Below are 22,105 nucleotides of genomic sequence, written 5' to 3' on the forward strand. Positions count from 1 at the left end.
CCTAACTAAATAAAAGTTAATTTATCTGTAAATATTTAATAATAGTTTCTTCTTTCAAAAGTAAACTCAATCAGTACTTGTTGATTGCATGTCTGCAATGTTAAATTCACTACTTCAATGTAAATTTGATATCAGAAAGACGTCTTTTTCCTTGTATTTTCCTAGAATGAACATGCAAAGAAGGGAGATCCTACTTCATCTGAGCAACATACGAAGGCAATGGCACAACAAAGAAAAGTCACATTTTGAAAACCAACACTTCAGAAAAGCAGACAGTGATTGTTCTTATATTATTGCATTTTCTGAAAATAATGGAAGAGAGGCAAGTCACATCCTTAAAAGGTAAACTGCAAAGGCTTTTGAAAAAGCACCAAACTGACAATAACTAAGCTAAATACCTAACCAACCACTTCATATTTCTGTCTTTCCAGAGGTCTAGACTACATGACATATTTTGTAAGCCTAAAACAGAATATACCAGTTCGATGGTACATAGTAAGCCTTCCCCATCTCCTGCAGAGAGGGAAAAGGTTTCAGATTTGCAGAGGAAAGGAAAACTTCCCTGGAGAAGCAGTGATTTCTTTCACATGCAGATACAAAAAGGTAACAAAGGTGGTCTCTGTAGCCTGGACTACAGCCTGCTTACAGTTTTGATGAGGAAACAACGAACAATGTTTCACCATCTCATTTCTTCATTCCAGGATGGACAACTCTCCCCTGAGAAAGTCTGCATTTAACCGTTAACTTAGTGTACAGTGCTTCCCTGCAACTGCTGCATTGTCAACCTTGTTACTGTCCTCAGCAGAGTGAAGGATGAAGGTAAAAAATACCTAAACTACAGAAAAGGAGGAAAAGCTTTTGTGTCTCTGAAACCTGCATAAAAATTAAATTTCAGTGAATACCAGGCCAATAAGCTACTAGTAAATGAACATCTCTTTGCTGCTAAATTTTTGCTATTTTACCTTTCATTAAAAAAAAATAATTCCATCTAAATGCAGTTGAATATCATAAAGCTCTTCATATTTTAAAGCACTTTGGAACAATTATTTCTAAGGGAGCCCTTGACAGCTAAATGACTCAGTTAAATGAATGTTATAGAAGACATAATGATCTTTAGTGAAATACTGAATTTAACCACAAATGAGGAAAACCAGGCATAAGCAACCTGGGTGTATTTGAATAATAATGTCTAGCTTGAGAGTTCAATGGATTTTGTATGTTCTAACAATAAAGCTATTAGCTAGACAGATCAAGCTGAGATTTCCCCTATTTTTTTCTTTCACTTTCATGTTTGGCTTTCACTTTTATCAAACACTTCTCTTTCTTTTTTTAAAAATTTAGAAAACCAATCTTTTGTTGGGGGCTTTTTAAAATTTATATTTAAATTGCTTGCAGCTACTGATGCCATCCCTGTGCTACATTTTACTGCGACCATGTGATGGTAACGACTTCATTAGCTTAAGTATTCCTGCTTGTTTTACTGATGATGCTGAGTAACTGAACCAAAAAAACAACCCCAAAACAAACAACACAAGTAGGACTGGGCCTCCACAGTACAGATTTGTTTATCCTAGAACATTATCCACATAAATGATATCTTTATGTGATTTCTCATGACCTTACTAAAGAATAGTTTTAAGTAAAATTACAGTTTGCTTTTTAAAATTATTTTTAGCAATATTCTTATTATAACTGTGCTTCAACACAATAATAACGCATTGTTCTTCTGATGCTGAACCACCACTCATTACAGTTTTTTATTTGCTGGAAGAACAAGAAATGACTGGAAAACTATCCACTAGCAATGTATTTCCCTGTAGATTTAGAAAGGGAGAAGAAAAAGCTCAACGCTGAAGAAATGAGGCTGAAAAACAGGGATCATACATACTCAGTTTCTCTAGTGAAATGAGGTGGAATGACTGTTTCACAGTAGAAAGGCCAGCTACACATATGAAGGCAATATTTATTGGGATCTATGGTCTGTCTAAAGCTTTCAACTCTCTAGTCAAACACTAAAAACAGAGAAAAAAATATTGCTGGAGCAGTCAAAACTTGTTAGGAGTGGAAGATTCAGGTACAAAACAAATTGCTGAAATAAGATCTTTGTTGGAGGATTAAACAAACAAGACAGCTAAAGCAGTATCAACTGCACAGTGAGGTCAGGGAATTGGTTAGCTCAACCCACTGGTTTTTAACCTCCTGATGTTTTTACTTCCTTAGCCCCAGACATTACCCTGCATCTCCTCCAGGCGCCTGGCACAGCCCAGATGCAGGTCCCCGCGGAGGAGGGCGCAGAGCTCTGAAAGGATGCTCCCCACTGCTCAGTCGTGAAGGTGCACCAGCCCATTCACACTCCCCTGCCTGCCACCTGCTCCCACCCACATTGCCCACACCGACTGAAACCGCTTGTCTTGAGAGAAACAGGGTGAAAAAATAGGAAGGAAGAAAAAAGGAGCCACTTGGCTTGATGCTAGGAGTTATTTATGCTAGGAAATTACAACTCTAAAAATTTCTGGACTACTGACATCAGCAGCCATACCACTTACCAACTACGCAGACCTCACTTTCCTCGGGCAACAAATATGACAGAGACAAGAGTACTTCATCGAGCAAGTAAGAAAATCCAGGAATTTCACATGCAAAGGATTAATTATTTTTCCTCATATTTGGGGACAGCTTCCATCCTACCCTTCTTGCCCTCTCCTCCTCCTCCACCTCAGAGTGCTGGAAGAAACGCAGTAATGCATTTTGCTTTAAAAGTCAGCCATGGTTCAGTGAACAGGCTGACATGCTATTTCATGTGAGACAAGAAGCTGTGATTTAATCTCATTTTCACTAGCTAGATTCCTAGCTAATGTATCTGGGGATAGTTAAGCCTGCATTCACTGTAAGATGTCTGCATTATATACCATTTGGCCCTCTGTACTTCCACAGAGTATAGGTGAAAAATTAGTACCTGCTGTGCAACAGTGGTAAATCTCTATATACTCACAGATGTAGAAATATTCCCGGCCTGGCCTGAACTCAAATCCTAGCGAGAAGGGCGTGAAGAGCTGGAATTTTTCCGAGAACTTCAACGGTCCATTTGGGGAATGCGGCCGATTACACTCCCACCTCTTGAACCCTTTGGAGGTGTGATCGCAGGAGCTGTAGCCATCAAAGTTCACCATGTACAGAACGTAGCGTTCGGTCTTATCTTCTGGCACCGAGTCTTCATAGTGAGGGCAGAACACATCCAGGTAGTCATTGATACAGACATCGATGTGGTAGTCGCCCTGCTGGAATCTGAAATCACAGGAAGAGTTCAGACATCAGCACGGTTAACTCAGGATGACCTTGTCACAGGGTAATGTTTTCATAAAAGGGGCATTACTAATGGCACTTCATTTTGCTCCAGCCATGCACATTCACACTCAGAAATAACGCTTACAATTCACCAGAGCTATTACAGACAGCTTATGCAGGACTACAATGATATGGCCTTCCAGGTAAAGGTTTTGCTCTCTTCTCTTACAAAACGAGTCTCTTGCTAACACACACCAGGTTATAGGCTATCCTCCCCTATGGTTTATTGAATAAACAAAGAAAGTGTCTGCTTTGTCTGGTTGTGGGTTTGCTTTTTTTTTTAATTGGAGAAAGAAGCAAGAAGAAGCAAAGCAGCAAAAACTGCATCAGCCTCCCCAAATCAGTGTCTATATAAACATCTACATATGCACACAAATAAATAACCCAAATATATCCTCTTCTCTGAATCAGGCAGTAATCACCCCTCTGCTAAAAACTCATTTGACTGCAAGTACTTATAGTTACTACAAGAGCACAAACAGGTTTGCTCTTTCTTCATGATTAGCAGCAGTGCGTCAAGAAGCAAAGAAAAGCCTGTATTGCTTTTTAAATATATCTGAAAAGCAGTGCATCTCCTTTGCCAAAAGCACACAGTGGAGATGTTGCTTTGTTCAGATAAAAGGATTCTGGGATACGACTTACCAGCACTCAGACTAACATGACAGTTCTGAATGAGTGCCAGCTGAGAAATGCAGTACAAGGTACCAGCCCAGATGCACTTTATTATTATTATTATTATTACTGAGGAGTCCTTAGAGATGTGGGATTCTTGTTCTGTTGGGGGTGGGGAGGGTGTCTTTTTTTTCTCCCCTCCACATTTCACTTACATTACTTCCCTAATGCCTACCGTAATATCTGGAAGAAACTATGGGAACAAATTCACTGCTTCCATGGGAGCTTATACCATGATGGATTTAGTGATTCCATAAACCAGGTCTGCACGTCTATCAAACTCGCTGGGGCAGCCAAAGAAACCAACCAGTGACCTACTCCACTTCAGGCTGACTGGGCTACTTGTAGCTTCTCTCTTTCACGGCTGCAGTTGTCAAGTGTACCACAGAGCAATAAAAAGGCCATGACAGATTTAACTATAATACTTCTTTTTAGCTGAGGGGCATATTTTAAACACCTGATGGGCTTGAAATCTGCCATCTGGATCCTTCTATCTAATTTCAGAAAAAAAGCAATGATCTGCTGGCCCTCCAAGGATAAATTCAGAGCAAACTGCACCTTTTCATATCCCTACAATAATTTAACTTCAATAAAATAGCTTTTTAAAGGGGAAAAACTGAACACGCATCAAAGCATGATATATCTGTACAATTTCAGCCAGTGCACAGCCTCATAGTTCCATTCTGTAACATGGAAAAGCCGCTGTGAACCACAGTTCTTCTAGGAGAATTCACATTCATCTAAATCATTAGTTAAAAATATATTTTTGTACTCCAGTGCTTTCAAAACCTGTCACCTGAACAGACTTGGCACCTTTCAAAAAATGTATTGTTTTCAAATTGGTGTCTGTTCTCTATATCAGTTAACAGTATGCCATTCCTTACAGGTAATGAAAAACAGTAGCTCATAAGTTATGCATAGGAAAGCCACGTTCTAGCAGTGATATCTCTTTTTCTTTTAAATTACAATTTTAGTGCATATGTATATGCGTGTATGTGCATGTATGTGTATGCATGTGCTTTTTTTAACCATGCAGGTGACAGACAATGCATTTTTCTCAAGATATTCTCAAGGCTACCTCTTTTATCAGCCTGTGCCTTTACAATAATACCCAATTACGGTTCTGTGACAGAAACTGCATGCTTTCAGAACTACGCTTACATAATTGTAGACATTCAGGATCAGAATGGTCTCCTTAACACTAGATTTTCACGACAAGAATAACCTTCTGTGAACTGCTTCTCCACATTCTCTTTTTATGTCAATGGAGAGAAACAGGAACTTGAGTTCAACTCATCTGGCCCGTTCAGGCCCAAGGTACACTGGAGTGAGACAGACCACACTCCAGATGCAGCTATTTCTGTCCTGTAACCAAAAGAAGAGTCTAGACAGACATTTCCCAGACAGAGTCTGTACTGTAAATACCTGAATTTGAAGGGCAGAATCCGATCACAGTCTATGATAATGGAGATGATACAAAGAGACAGACAACTAAATTTGTGATCACACCTTAAATCTGCATTAGCAATGAAATCAAATCTGTAATCTACACCAGCGAGCGGTTCTACCCAATGCTGCAAAGAGCTCATCTGACTCCCTTTTGGCAAAGTCCCCTACTGTAATCTTGATAAACAAACAAAAACCACAACACAGCCATCCTCTTTGATCACGGGTATTTTAGTAGATTCATTCTTATTTCTGCTTCCATAAGCGCTGAAGCAGTTGAGCATCTTCATTTGCACCAGCACATCCCTGCCTGTCAAGCAGGTGGAAAATAAGGAGCAAGGGCTGCCCGCAAAGGGGGTGAAGTACATAACCAAGTTCTTTTTATCCTTGTGTCCTTCCGTTCCCGCTCCCTGCTCTCTCAGTATTTTCATTCCACAGTCATTTGCCGCAGCCAGAAAGTGTTTATATTTATGCGTCTAAAAAAAGGAAGATGATAATGCATATTTTAAGTGATTTAAACTGGCCTGCAGCCGATATTGCTGGCACAGCAGTGAACCTGCTCCAGGGAAAACATGTACCAAGGTATTTTATCAAGCAGCTCTGAGTGAAGTCTCTTTACTCCAGATAGTAACAGCAATACTGAAAAATGGTTATTAGCTAACTGAGAAGGAGAAAGCAGGTATTTATTTTCCTTCTTGTAATACCTTAAAGAAGTCAGCAATCAAAACCTCAGTATGTGTACTGAAGAGATGCAGAACTAATTCTGTTTCTCCCATAGAGGCTACAACATCTCCAGCATGCCTCAGAGTGAACTGAGACCATTCTTGTTTCTCCAGCTACAAGGTAGTGTGTTGTATTTACCTTCTCAAAGAGGAAACACAAAGGCCTCTAACCTGAACAGAAAGGCAAGCGATGGCCATGAGTACCTTACAAAAAAAATTCATCAGCTCAGACTTCTCAAAGCTATTACAGGAAACACTTGCGAAACACATTTCCGAGAATTTTAAACCACACCTGAGAGGAAAACACTTAACATTTATAGGCTGAAAACCTCTGATTAGTAGTGTAACGTCAGGTATTAGAGTGAAACAAAAGTTCCACTTCAAATAAAAACATTTATCAATGTTTAGCCACCTACATATGTTGAGGAAACAACATGTAGAGGGAAGGTGGAATCTGTTAACAGATAGATTTGTAGAGATGACAGGAATAGCAGATCTGTTGACTGCATTTAAGGTTTAATAAATATGTCCTTTTTTCCAGTCCTGTTTAGCATAGAAAGTGTGCTTTTCTACATTCTCTAGTGATGCTCTTTTCCTTTTCTCACTTAGGTCTTCATTCCTGTTCTGGCAGACCCTCATCTGGACCCCACACCCTCCAGAACCATGTGGTAACCAGGATTCTTTATATAAACGCCACCACAAGGAAGAAACTAGCCCTGTCCAGATTTTGCATAACAGAACATTGTGTTGTGGTAGAAACCAACCAAAAAGGCTTCTCCAAAACTCTGACAGCATCTACAAACCTTCTTGCAAATAATGCCATTTGCCTCTGTGCATTCTGGCTTACACACAGCAAAACACAGCTATTCTTCAAACATAATTAACCTTTGTCCTGTGTCAGGTGGCATTCAAACAGAGTCTTGCAAACCTGCATACTACACAGCTAGCTATTAGGTGGTAGGGCTATAAAAGCCATTTTGAAGACAGAGACAGATAGTTAGGTAGCTTCTAAACCTAAACATTTCCATAACCAACAAACATCAGCTTACTACACAAAACTTGCATACTTCTTCCAGCAAAGACAGTCACATGAATGTTTCTGTGCTCAAGTACCCCTGATGAAATGTCCAGGTATTCAGGATGCAGAGAAAGAACTTCATGGTAATTTTAACCACTGAAACACAAGACTAGCAAAACATTTTCAAAGTAATTAATGCCTTCTGTATTCTGTTTATCCATGAACACAAGTGAAAGTACCCTGTATGCATGCTTCTCTTCGTAATTTTAAGTTCTGAAGCACTTGTGGCTTATCTTGAATTTAATAGCTTTGCTGGTCACTGAAACAAGTAATGATTTATTCAAACAGATATTTAGAATGCAACAACAGTTTTGTTTGGTTGGGGTTTTTTTTGTCTCTTTCTTCCTTTCTTTCTCGGAATAAACACTACAAAAATCCAGTTTAAGAACAGCACAAATAACACTAATTTCCCATTATCATTTAGATAGATAAAAGATTGCAATAGCTTCTGATTGTTGCTTTCCATACAAATCTTATTAGTTATATTCTATCACTCTTCCTGTAAAATCAACACACCAGATGCTCTACTTGAAGATAAGTGTACTGGAAAATTTTCCTTTTACTATGTCAACCTTTCTTTATTTGAAGTTCTGTCAAATGCATGCAGCGAGGCTTCATTTTGAACCAGAAAAGACTTCAAATAACTGCTCTACAATGAATTACGAAATTCTGGTTTCCAGTCTGGCATCAGAAGGGATCAGATGCAAATGGCCCCAATTCTGCTGCCTGGAGCCTGCACAGCCAGTAACATCAATGCGCAGAGGACACTTCCACTCCTGAATGCCTTACACCAGTTGCCTTGCCCTTGCTCTCAAATGATAATCTGAAATGCAAAGAAACATCAACAAAATCCACTGAATTGATACATTCCTGGGGTAAATGCAAACCATAATTACTCATAGTTCTTCAGAAACAGCACAGAAGAAAGTTATATTTTCTGTTTCCTAGCTTCTGTGAGCAGCACACGTGCATACCTCTGAAACTGCTGGTCACGCAACTTGTCCTTTTTACTTTCACAGCCAATAAGCCAGTTTTAACTAAATTTAAAGGAGACAGAGAGGTCTCGGAGATAAGTCCATTCCTACAAGTATAATGAAAAAAGCAGCCAGGTGAGAACATCCCAACACAGGCTGAACCACCAGTAGATTGTTACCAGACAACAGAAATATCTCTTACAAATGCTCTAGACACAGGAAAAGCTTCAACTGGAAAAATACATAAATAGATTGAAAATGAAGTTTATTTCTTTTAGCTAGTTAGGAAACTATTTGCTTAATTATTATTAACAGATAAGTATACAGTAGTTATTTGTATATGCAATAATACACAAAACACAAAGATTTTCTGGAAAATGTTAACATCCTTTAAAAGGACAACATTCTAAGTGCTCTTAGGACATGATGATGTCAGTTATTGATCATTCCACACTACTGAGCTTGCTCACAGCTTTTGCCTCTGTTTACGTGGCAAGCAGCGTGCATTAAACCATTCCAAGCTCTACACACAAGCTGTGACTGTGACACAGCAGGGTAACTTGTGCCTTGTTGTTCTTTTAGACAGTCCAAGTCCCCTCATTTCAACTAACTTAAAGCTGTTATGTGTGATGAGGGAAATCTTGTGGTTGTTAATTATCTGAGGGGTTGTGGGATTAAGTGTACCATTTTACTGCAGATAATTTTAAAGATGCTATTTCTGTGCTGTGCAAAAAATAACTTCTTTAATGCTTTTCTGCTCTTTTTACTGGCTTTGTCACAACATTTAATAAACTCTGTTCCCATAGCTCTGCTGACATCAACAATGATTCTGATGCACAAACAATGAAGTAATCAAAGAGCTATTTTAATTTTAGCTCTATTCAAACCAAAAGAAAATTCAACATTTGCCAGATGCTAAGAGAAGTGGGTTTGCTAACAGTAGCAAGGCAGTGACATTTTAGATATCTAGCAGGATATTGCTACCCTGAGCAAGCACACAAATATCCTCTGTAACGTAAAGGAGCTGTCTCTGACCTTACAGTCCTTAGGTTAGTTTCACAAGTTAAGACAAGTCCAAAACACCATGAGAAAACACTGTGCACGATGCAAAATACTGACCGACAAAACAAAAGAGAAACAACTAATCAAGGCTGTTGCTCAAAAAAAACAGTATTCAAAAATTACGCCTAGAAAAGACTGCAAGTTAAGTACACAATGCAGAAAGAAACTTATTCTCTTGTCATTAAGTCCTCTATTCAATTACCATTTATTGGAGTAATTAAACACTGGGAAAGGATGCCAGGCTAATTGTTAGATTATGATAATTACACAGCTTTGCTGTGCTACAGCTGATCAAAATAAGATGTGGTCACACGCACTCAGCTAAAGCTTCCCTGCAATCACCAGGCTTCCATGGGAAACTTATTACTATAATAAGGCCACTTATTACTAGTTCATCATCAATCAGGCAGAGAAATTTATTATTTGTAACCTTTGTTTTACTTTCCCACCCGCTCTGTCGGAACAAGCCTCCCAAAAGGTTGCGCCCAGGTCTCTGACTTCGGCTGGCTCCCTTCCATCACAATTACACAGCTGAGCAGAATCAGGCTCCTGCACTTGAAAGAGCTCATCAGACTTCAAATTGCTGCTTCACAAACGGCTGCAAGAGCCTACTGCATTTCTTGAAAGAACTGAGTGATCTTCCTGAATTTCACTCCACATCCATCTGTCAGAAATCTACCTTCCTCTTTTATTCCTGTTACGTACCTCCCTTCTGGCAGATTTTTCACACTACTTGGAGAAGTCCAAAAGCAAAAACCCCAAGCAAACAAAAATCAGAGGACAGAGCTGCATTAAGCTGGACTTCAAGAGAAAAAGTGTCAGTTTTACACGGCTTGTCTCCCTGGAGAATCTCATCCCTTTACCCCTTCTTATCAGCCGACAGCACAAGAGCGATATTGTGCCTTCCCGTTTGGAGGACTGGAGTTTCATCTTGTTAACTAACAGGATTCTGATCAGTTACCATTGTATCTGGTAATTCATGCTCCCTATTTAAATTAGACAAGCAAGTGACTTACTACAGGGACTAAAACATGGGAAGAAACAGGAAACAAATCAGTTTGAGCCAGCATTTAGGTTTTTAAAGAACACAAGTAGCTCTGAAGAGTCAAAGAATGTTTGGCCAGAACAGAAGAAATTCACCAAAACATACCAAACTGATGATATTTATTTTTATTCTGTGCTGATACAAAAAAAAAAAAAAAAAAAAAACAAACCAAAAAAAAAACCGTTTTGAAATGTCAGAAGCACCTACCCCTGCATATGCAACTGATCTGGAAACCGTCCTTGGAGAGGACACGCCAAGGTTTACAACACTGGTAAAGTAACCGCTCAAGCTTCACTTTCTCAAACTTCCTTATTCCCGGGCTATGAAAGTTTACAGCTACCCTGCCGATGACCACTTGCAACATTTTAATTCTCTTAACTTCCAGGACCAAGAATCCTCCTCAAAACCAGTCTGTAAAAGTCTTTAACTTTCTGGGAAAGAAAAAAGGAAAAAAAAGAAATAACCCACCAAACCTCCACTTTTTTTTTCTTTAAATAAAACCTGATTGTTGAAAACTTCTTAATGTGCCTTGACTGAAACACATCCTCTGGAAAACAAAGAAAGCCTACATCCAGAAGGAGGAGGCTTCTATTAGCAGAACCATGGCAAAAAAGACTGAAAAACACAGGAGGAAAGGAGTAGGTTTGAATGGGCAAGGGATATATCCTATTTAAAAAGTAACAGATCTTTGAATGACATAATGTTAATTCCATTAACCTGAGAGACCTGAAATACCTTTTTTTCTGATAGTATTGCTCAACAAAAATTTCAGTTGCATCATAACAGTCAGCAATTACATTGAATTTAAAGTATAGACACATCTTTTATTTATGTTTATGCTTTAAAAGCTCTTAATGAAATAAACTGTGCAAAAATGTGTTTACTCCACTTACTGTTAATAATTTCCCCCTTACATTCATAACTGTGTTTATTTGTACAGCTGGGTCCTGTATTGACTTTTTATAGCTGGCACTGCAGAAAGATATATGTTCAATGATAATGCAAACATGAAAAAAAAGAAACTAATTGCTCTTCCCTGAGTAGATATGCGGGAGGGAGGGAGGGAATAAACAGATCAACATTTATTTCCCACCTATAAATCAGAGTACTCCAGAGATTCTCAAGTACTGCAACACCCTCACCAAGTTAACTTCCCATCGTTCTGCACCTCCTAATCCATGAGCTGCACGTTTTTCATTCTGTTTATTACAACTGTTTCCTCAGACTCTGCATTTGTAAAATTTGTTCAAAGCCAGCACACATGACTTTCACCTGATTTCTCAGAACTTCTCTTTTGCTGCAACTTCTGAAGCGAAGCACTCATTGCATCTTGGGGGCTTGAAGTGACACAGTCATGCTGTGGATGATAAGGGTGATGAAGGCGTACAACATGTCACAGCATTGATTCCGCAGAGGTCAGGCTCTCATTCTCAGCTGTGCCAGCTCGATAGCTTTACTCCCTATGACTACAGACTCTACCTGGCTATTGATTTTCCATTGTTGTGGGCATTTAACTTGAGGAGATGGATGAGGAAAGAAGGAGGGAAGTGAAGGCAAAGGAAGAGTTACTATTCTCTCAAAGCCATTACTTAGACTTACAGGACAAACTTCATTGTTGAAGACCCTAGTAAACACAATCTGAAAGGTACTACACCCAACCAGACACTAAAGGCAGCCTGAGATTTGTGTTTGAAGCCTCTATCCATGCTGTGAATCCACAATGTCTGGGCTGAAGCCAGTCTCTTTGTTAAGTTGATTTATGGACACCAGCTCATTACTTGTGTTCACATTAGTACTACTCTGGAGTTCACCAGCAACATTTATCCCACTTTATCTGAGGTGGAATGAGGAGATGTGATAATTACTGCTCACACATTTTTAAATGTGGTCATCAATACCATCAACGCACGACTCTCCATTTGTCTGCTTTAGACACTAACACCACACAAGATGTCAGCTTCATCTTTTATTCCATGCTTTTGCTTGAAAATACAAAGCCTACTTCAGCTACCTCTAGCCCATACCAGAAAAAATGCAGTTTGCTGACTTATTAGTGTATCTACTTTTCTTAAAAAAACAGGAAGTCTTACCTGATCTCTGCTGTACTAACACACACTTTACGATCAGACACTCCGTGGAGAAAATAATCTATTCAGATTTTAAATTCTTAAAAACCAAACCAAAATAATAATTAAAAAACCCCACAGGTAGGACTACTACTACAGAGTCCGACCTGGGCTCTAACAACATGTGGTGACCATATGTCTAACCCAGAAGACACAGTTTATCAGCCTTGATGGAATGTGGTTCTGTGACTGGTATTTGCTAACCCTGCCCCAGGCATGTGCTGACATCTGTTAATGGATATGGAGAACAATGCCCTATCTGCAGAAAGGTCTTGCTTCTCACACTCACAAAATGAAGAAAAGAACACTTGCCCAACAAGCATGTTGACCTGCACACTGAATAATAGAGATGAACTGCAGTCTGTTTCCACAAGGAAGTGTACATAATGCGTCATCTTTGCAAATTCATTTTCCCACTAATAGATTAAAAGCAGAGTGATGGCTAACTCGTATAAACCGAAATCTCCACCGCTTCCATACTCCTAGTAACTTTAACTGCTAAAATCTACCCCTTAATTTCCGAATATGTAAGTGTATGAAATGAAACTAATCCTCAAGACGTTTCACAGTATTTTTATGTTTAATAAACTGTGTAAATTTTAACAAGCTATGGTCATAATCCACATCCTCCAGCTAAAAGGAATGAATCCAGATGTAAAATAAAATAGCCCGAGCAAAATGCAGAGGAAGAAAAAAAAAAAAATCACAGACCCACACAAACAGACCCAGAAACATAACAAGAAATTCCAGTATCAAACCACAACTTGCTATTAACACAAATAACCTATATATTCAAATACATTCCCAAAAGCTATTTGAACTCATTCACATAAAAACAAAGTTAGAATAACTAAAAAGTGCATAAATACATTTGCAGACAATTTGCTATCAACAAAGCGGGCTTCAATCAGTGAATTTATTTCTTGCTACACAATTGCCTTGTGTTTATTTAAGATACTCAGAGGAAAAATACTTCCTTTCCTGACATAGAAATGGCATTTTAGATTAAGTTCTATGGAGAAATCTAATAATTTAACCTTCTTTGTCTTACCTTTCCATATTAGTCTCTTTCTTATGCCAGGCAAAGTAGCAGAACAACCAGAGTTTTAGATTACAGACTGCAGAAGCACCAAGTAGCATAGCTATTATTAATGTTAGGAATTTTTTCTTTTCATTCCTGTAATTTCTTCTGTAGACTTATAGCATATAGACTACAAAATTTCCGATCAGGTTTAATCCTGATACACATGGTCTCTGAACAACATAACTTAAGAGGTTTCTTCAACTAGGGAAATTTATTTTAAGCTTTGTATATCACATGAATAAGATAGGTCCTGATCCAAACTGGTTTCTCTGTTTACAAATAAGATCTGAAAAGCTTCACACTATAAACTGCCAATTAGACTGTAAAACACCTATCACAAAGATTACAATCTGATGGGCAACAAATTTTATTTAAGCTAAATGAGACTGACGAATGGTAGAATTCAATGCAGCCTTTATATTATTTCCCTCCCTGCCCCTTTCCAAATTATGAAGCTCCTGTAATGTGGTTCCTACTATGGGGTTTTGGATTTCTTCTTTCTTCAAGAGTGACAGAAACAGTTTTTCAATATGTATAAAGAAAGCTTCAGTTGATAAAAGGTGTGAGACCTGATCATTTACTTTTATATGCATGTGTAAAATATTCATATAGGAGAAAAACAGGGAGGGAAAAAATGCATTGCTCGCAGGTCAATCAGAAATTTCAGAGAGGTAAAACCGAAGCTATTCTCTTCATTTCCCTATTGCATTTTTCCTAGAAGTGTTTCCAAATTAATCTTAAATGAATTATAATCTTCAACATGTAGTGAAATCACTTCATTCACAACTGAACGATGATCTTGTCTGCATAAAACATAGCAACTATTATTAAAAGTACATACACTAAGGTTTAAGATAAGAGGCAGAGAATATCACAGACGAATTAAATCAAAGGTTTCTTCCCCTGCCCTCCCTTCTTCTTCCTGCTTATTATAAAGACACCAGTAGACAGGTGTGAGGAAGGGACTGCACAGGTCGGGCAAGAACCACTACTGTCTACTGGGAAGCCTTCACATCGTTCCTTAGATGTTAAAATTAATTATGAGCATATGAACTATCTCTTCCTTTCATTCTTAGTCTTAAGTACTAGTTCAGCAATAAAGAAACAAAACATACCCTAAAACTCAAGAATGAACTGTTGATAGCTTAAGCACCTAGTTGGGGAATAAACACATAATCTGAGGCATAAGAGACATCACATGCAATTTAGACCAACTGTGTGGACAAAACCCCAGTTACAGAGAATCAACGTGAAAACCAGTGAAAGCAGTTGCCCTCGGCCAGAGCAAATTCCCACCAAGGTTAACAAAATACTCCCAGCACTGGCCAACAGAAGATGTCTAGACGACACTAAAAACCTACATAATCATATCCCCCCAGCATAATCTCACAACAGCCACCATCTTCTGCATAGCCAGAGGTTCGAGCTCTTTGTGTTTAACAGAAAACGATGGATTTTTCTTCATCAGTTGGTCTGATCATTCTTTGAACCCTTGGAAACTTTTGGAATTTGGTGCACTACATTCTGTGGACACTGAGTTGTACAGCTTGGCTGCCAAACAGAAAAGGGTCTGCTCCTCCACATTTCTGAGCCTGACACCTGACAATTTCTACCAGAGGTACACTTTGTACCGTGAATTTCACAACTAAGATTACAATGTATGATGCTGCATTATTTAGAAGAAGATAAGAAATGATACAGCTGATTACAAGTGTGTAATCATATGCAATAGTCCTCAAATGTTCATCAACTGAACTTTTCACCTTTGCTCCTGTAACGGTCAGAGGCAACAGTACGCCTTATCCACCCCTGAGAGACAAGATTCTTCTCTGGACACAAATTTACTCCTTGGATAAAAAAAACCCCTCGATTTCCATTATCCCAGTTCGGATTTTAATCAAAATAAACACTTATGTAAAAGAACATATTAAAATCTCCGTTTAAATGCATCTCATCAGCTCTCCAAGGAGGCTGCCACGTAAAAAAGCCTAGGCTCTCTAGTTTTCTACTGTCTGCAACACAAGTTCAGCAAAGGACTGACTGAAACAGAAAACAGAACTCCAGATACGTCCTTTCATTTTGTATATTATGACTCACAACAAAAACAATACAACTGAAAAATGTTCTATTGCACTTCAGAAATATCTTGTCTTCTAAATTGCTCAGCTTGTCCTGTGTTTTTAGGGATGCACACTTCATAATTGGATGGTCATTTCTTTAGAAACACTCATTTACTGCTCAAGCTTGCTCTCTCAGGTTGTTAAGAGGTTACCTACGCCCCAAAGACGTGTTGCAAGATATTTACAGTGAAGCAAACATAATCAAACTTGTCTTACACCTGCTTTTTCCTAGCATGTGACAAGAAACATCTGTAGAGACCTCCACCTCCTGCTCTCAAACAAAAAATCTTCTCCTAAATTATTCCTTCCAAGCTCCCAGGAGCAAAATGCAATTTAAGGCTTTGGTGTTCACCAAACTTGTAGACAACGTGCTGAACAGCTTGAGGCCATTTGCTTTGTTTCCCTAACTTTTTCCTTCATCAATGAAGGGAAAAATGAAAATATCCATTATTCTGTACGTTAAATATGTCAACTGAAAGGCAAATAATAGTTTTAAATATATTATCCACACGTTATGATTTCTTAAGATGGTAACTTAAGTATGGTGATGTATCTATCTACTTTGGCTTTTACGCCGAAGAAGCAAAGCAGCCTGAACCTTTCAGATCCTTTAAAAGAGGTTAACAGTTCCTTGGATTACAGGAAGATGTAAGACAACAGAAAACTACTGCCCTTTGTTAACCTATTAGACTGTTTTTGCCGAATTGCTGAAAGAGGCTATTCGATTTTTTTCCATTTCAGCAGCTGTTTTGCCTTTGTTTATGAACTAGTTCTGTTAACGATCAAGCATCTTCAGCTTTTTAATGCATTTTCAGCCTTACTCACACCTTGGCAAGCTTTAACTCAGGCATTTACATGCACTTAAGTATATGTTAAGAGATCTTTTGTTAGATTACAGAATGGTCTAAGTAACAGTGCATGAATATTTATTCTCTATTTAAATCATAGCTATGACTGATGTAAAAAATACATCCTGACACAGCAGTTCCGAAGTTCCCAAAAGGTTACAGATATGTGACTATTAAGGCCCTCTGTTCTAATAAGCAGCTTTGTTCAAGACAGCAATTAAGCTGGTGCTTTACAATTAAGCACATACTAAGATGAAGGATTTAGGAAAATAGTTAAATGCTTTCCTGAATTGAGGCCTAACTGTGCAGAAAGCATTCAACAAAGCAGTGAATCTACATGGACTACATAGTGGTGTAAAATTATTCATTATTATGCTGATGTCAGAGGAATACTACCTCACCCAAAGAAGAATGTGTGAACACAGCATTTTATGATATGAAACACGATAACGAGTAACTTCATATTGAGAATCATTCATTACCAATATTATTACAGTAATTCCTCTTCTGACTTTCATTTAATTATTCTGTCTCCGGGAAACTGAACTACAGATTTCTTAGCAGTCAATACTCGACTCCTAATCCACAGATGGAAGGGGTTAAAAAGCTTTTACTTTAATGAGTGGGCACCTTTTGTAGCACAAAAGAAAAAATTCTTACCAAGATTAACATTTTAAATATGGTTCTTTGGTCCATTAAAAGGTCATGACATCATGACCACTATCCCCATGCTAAGCAAGATAAAAAATGACCTGAGACTTTATCAATACGCTACCATTGATCTTACCAGTAAACTCAACGTAGGTGGCAAGCACATAATTTCTGTGCGTTCAAACACTAAAGCTTAATTCGCTTCACCCATGTAATTTTCTCACTTTTATGTGCTGAGATGATGCTCTTTATTAAATACCCAGGCAGCAAGAGACTAAATCAGCTCCACTGGTTAGTATCAGTTATGCATGTGTGTGTTGCACAGGAACACGCAGTCTGTTAAAACGTGTGTGTGCTCATAACACATGGGGTATAGAATATCTACTCCTGTTAATGTATTACAAATCAGTAAACTTGCATTAAGGCTAATTGAAACCTCTTCTTTCTTTCAAAATCAATTATTTTAAACTTCTCGACCTGAAACACAGAGATAATTTTCCAGTGCAGCACACTGGAGAAGATGACTTCTTAATATGTTGGGGTTGATTGGCTAAACATTGTTTCACTCCTTTCTATACCCTTAAAATTACTATTTTTTTTTTTGTCTGCTGAACATTGTTAGTTAAATCATTCAAAGCAGATAAAACTCAAGAATCTCCATACTGCTGTCTAACACTACAAAAAACAGCTCCTGTTCCCAAAATTTTCTTCAGTCGCAGTGGTAGCAAGATCACACTGCTAGAAAACAGCCATCTACCAAGCTGAGTTCTTCCATCAACAAACACAGAAAAAGAATCATCTTGACATGAATAATTACTTTTAAGAATGGATTAAATTTTGTGTAAAACTCCCATATTGTCCCAAGAAGCAACTATATCCAGTAATAACTGAAGGAATCCATATTCTGTAAAAGTCTTAGAAAGTTTTCTCCCTCCATAATGATTTTTATGCTTGAGAAATGTTATGAAATTTACATTAATACTACAACAAGCATCAGAAAGTCATGGCAGGTGTTGGGGGAACTACCAGTTCAGCCATCTTCTGTGCTCTACTTTTTCTTTTGCCTACATTAGGTATAAGCTAAACACGCGCTTCATATTTTAAAAACATTTGGCTTATTTCATATTTTTTTTACAACAGTAAACGACACATTATTCAAAAGGAGACTGGAAGCTTAAGGAAGAAAAGCATTACTGAGTCACTAAGGGTTCTTAAGAATACAGCAGAGAAAGGGGATGATTAAGTTAATGGGACATGAGGTTGCACTTCAGTTACACACGATCTGCAGACAAAAATGTCCACCAGATCAAGTTTCACCTTCTGTTGCAGCAGGCAAAACAGGGAGCAACTCCCTGGTTTCAGCACATAAATTCATGTGATGATTAGGACAAAAACAGGCCTACCAGCTGTAATATTTGGTTCATTTAGATATCAAGCAGACCACTTGTGTAGATAAACTCCAGCTAAGCAGAACAGCATTGGCTGTGTGGAAAAATAATAGGGGAAAACCAGAATTAATGACTGAAGCAGGCTGCTGGCAGAGGGAGCACACTGCCATTTACAAACAGAAAGGTTCACCACATGACATGCCCAAGCTGTATATTCAATTACATAGCTGACTGTTTAAATGTATGTGTTTACGTACAAAAACAAATGTTACTGGTAAAAGTACAGAATTAAGTACATACTCACAAACACACACATGGTATATCAAAATAATGTCTACAATTTTATACTACACACTAGAAACTTAAACTCTGTACTTATTGTCTAGGTTAGCATGCTTTCTCTTTTGAAGGACAGCCCATGTCTTCTGGTATCAGTGTAATATAAATAAACATGCACACAACCAAACACTTCAATAGAAGAAAAGAGGGTCTTAATGACAACAGGTGGAGCAAAACAGGTATTACTCAAATACTTGTTGATAGGATTCAAGAGTGCTCAAGGCCATCTGATGCTTAGGGCCACAGGAGAAACCAGCAGAGACCTAACCTAGCTAATTGTCTCCCTTGATTGTGACGGTTATGATTAGAAGAATAATCAGCTCTCAGCAGCCCTGAGGCAAAAATGCCAGGCGAGGGCTTTTTTTGTTTGTTTGTTTGATGATGATGCACTGCAGAATGAGTGCCAGATCACATCATTAAACCACTCTTCTAAATATTAAAGGGGTTCCTACACGAACAAAGCCCTTAATTCCCTTCATAATTAGCTTAAACATTGCCCTTCTGTCGTTTTGAAACTGCATTCATATAGACTAAAAAAATGTCGATCTCCCGTTTTTCTTGGATATGGAGAACCAGTCACACTTTGTGACGGAAAAACAAGAGCTGTGAAATTCCAGCAGTCACTGGGTCAGCAAAAGATTATCTAATGTTAAATTAAATTATTAAGAGCTGGCTGCACATGACACAAACTAATTTAAATTCTTTTTTTAGTGGTGTTCTGACTGATTTTATCTAAATATGTCCATCCACTATAAAACTTCCATTTTCCTTTCTGTAACTGACTACATCATCTCTCTCAGTTTTTTCAGTACATGATTTACATTCCCAGTCACCACAAAGACAGACATATTTAAAACAGATTTCATACTACATTTTCTCAGTCCTGCTCTCTTCTGTATTCTGAGACTTTTGGTTTCCGACTACAATAATTTCATCTCTCCATTAGTGGCTTGCTGCTGTAAAAAATGTGAGTATTCATTTGAATGCAGAGTAATAGGTATTGACAATTACGTTCCCAGGCTAGTAATTTTAAGAAGCGCATCTTGCCACCGTTTTTGCACCACGGTAGATTAGCTGATTTAATAACTTCCAAAACTGTTCAGCATATCACACACGAAAAGCTTAAAAGCAAAGGAACAAAGGAGATGAAAACAGTTCTTCTTTTCGTAACTATCTAGCTACCATGCACATGGAAGGAAGACTTAAGAGCAGCTTTCAGTGCTTAAGTTATGCAAGCAGATCTAGGCATCCTTCCACATGGCTGACTGCAAAAGCACACCAGAAGCATGTCTTCAAAAGAATTATCCACAACGTGATACCAGGCATTTCATAAAAGAAAGCGAAGTCTGAAACAGCAGATCTTTCACGTCCTCCCTTTAAGAATGTCCACATTAATAAAATTAAAAACCTTGCTGACAACAAGGTATAAATGTCTGAACAGCAAAAAAAAATTAAAATCAACAGTCACTAAGTACACTTGACACCTGAAGGTAATTACATTCATGGGAATCCTGACAGGAGCGATTTCTCGTGTGTCCATTTTGAGCTATTTGTCTTCCAGAAAGTTCACCAAAAGAATGTGTCAAACTGTCCATTAAAGGGACAACCAAAATATGCAATAAACACATCCATATTTTAGCCTCTGACCCTTGAAAGATGGCACATTTTTTACATTCTTCTTGTCAGGATAAGCAAGAATCAGCTAGCTGTGCGTATCTGCGCTCAGACCCGCTCACACTGCTAACGGGTCTTGTCCAGGGAGAGATGTGCACGACTGCTTACATTTACAGCTGTCAAGTGTGTTGCCGGAAATCATTTAACCAAAGAAGGAATGAGTAAATGTGTGAAAGCGCTTACTGCAGACCTAATTTATAGACCCTCTGTGTGTCAGGAGACCATATGTCTTTGCCAAATAGAAATTTTCTTGAAACAATAACCGTCCCCTGCTCTCACAATGCCGTGCAACAGAAAAAATACTTTTTTCCCAACCCCCACTCCCTCCATTCAAACAAATGTTGACTGACAAAACATCAGCTGTGCTCTCCTCAGGGCTGAAGTTGAGGCTTAGAGTATTCTAGAAACAGAAAGTTTTTCAGATGGCCCAGTGTGAACTGCTCGTTTCACCAAGACTGCTAATGAACTGTAAAATCAACATTTTTGTTCAGTTAACATCAGCATCCCATAACAGATGACCACGCTGACTTACTGAAGCTGAACCTCTGGTTTTGAGTCATCAGTGTGTAGATTTCACCTGCATCTTTTTGATGTGCTAGCAGGATTTTCAGTCCATTTTTAATGCATATGTACACATGCACCTCCTACATCTTACCTTGGTAAACACACATACATCTATTACTCCAACCACTCTTCTGATACGAAATCCAGTAAGGCACTCAACAACACTGTAATTAGAACCAATAGCTAATTAAAGCAACTTTTGATTGCACTGCTTTTTTCATTTATTAACTTTGTTGATGCTTGCTGGTTTACATCGATGTGATTGATAGTAGTCAAGGGTGTTGCCACAATCTGAGCCAGCTCAGAATCTTGCTCCTCTATCACCTGCTTCCCAGTCACCACAGAGATGCTGGTGGACCTCTTCGGCAAAAGTGTTCGCAGTCCACTCCTCAACTCCAGAAACTGGTCTCTAGGCCAAAGGCTTCCCATACCCCGCAAAAGCAGTGTACAGAGTACACAGCAACCCTACAGTCAGCAGAAGAGCCAACTGTTCTCAGAACTGCCATGTAGTTAAGCAGGGTTGGTCTGAACCAGTAGAGCATAAATTTGCACTACTTTCAAGGTTCGTAACAGTAGCAGCATGCAATCAATGTCTGCTTCAGCGAAAAGACACATCCCAGACCTTTCAGTACCCATTAAGCACACAGAAAAATAAAACATCCTCTTGGAACAAATGGTAAAAATCTCAGTGTAAACAAATGAGCCTATGAGCTTAACGAAACCACTGATGACCCAAAAGCAGCCTCATACAAGGGTCAGTGCAGACGAGTTGCCTTTGTCGATGACTTCTTACAACTTTAGGAAAAAACCTTGGTTTTTGCACTGTAAATCCCCCTATCAGTAAGCCTTAGATTTACATCACCGATAAACTGGAAAGATTTTGCAGGTCAGCATCAAACATTTTCACTGACGATTAGCAGAATACCTGTGTGGAGTCCTACTATCTCACTGTTTGCAGCTAGGGACT

General features: G+C 38.5%; 1 protein-coding gene across 1 annotated transcript in view; it reads right to left on the reverse strand.

Annotated features, from left to right (window-relative positions):
- EFNA5 (ephrin A5) overlaps positions 1 to 22,105 on the reverse strand; it is a 216,436-nt gene that overhangs the window by 33,240 nt on the left and 161,091 nt on the right. The window contains exon 2 of the mRNA XM_075410609.1: positions 2,993 to 3,285. Within this exon, the coding sequence (XP_075266724.1) occupies positions 2,993 to 3,285 (293 nt within the window). The remainder of the gene's footprint in view (positions 1 to 2,992; positions 3,286 to 22,105) is intronic.

This window comes from Opisthocomus hoazin, chromosome Z (assembly GCF_030867145.1).
Source record: "Opisthocomus hoazin isolate bOpiHoa1 chromosome Z, bOpiHoa1.hap1, whole genome shotgun sequence".
Classification (NCBI taxonomy): domain Eukaryota; kingdom Metazoa; phylum Chordata; class Aves; order Opisthocomiformes; family Opisthocomidae; genus Opisthocomus; species Opisthocomus hoazin.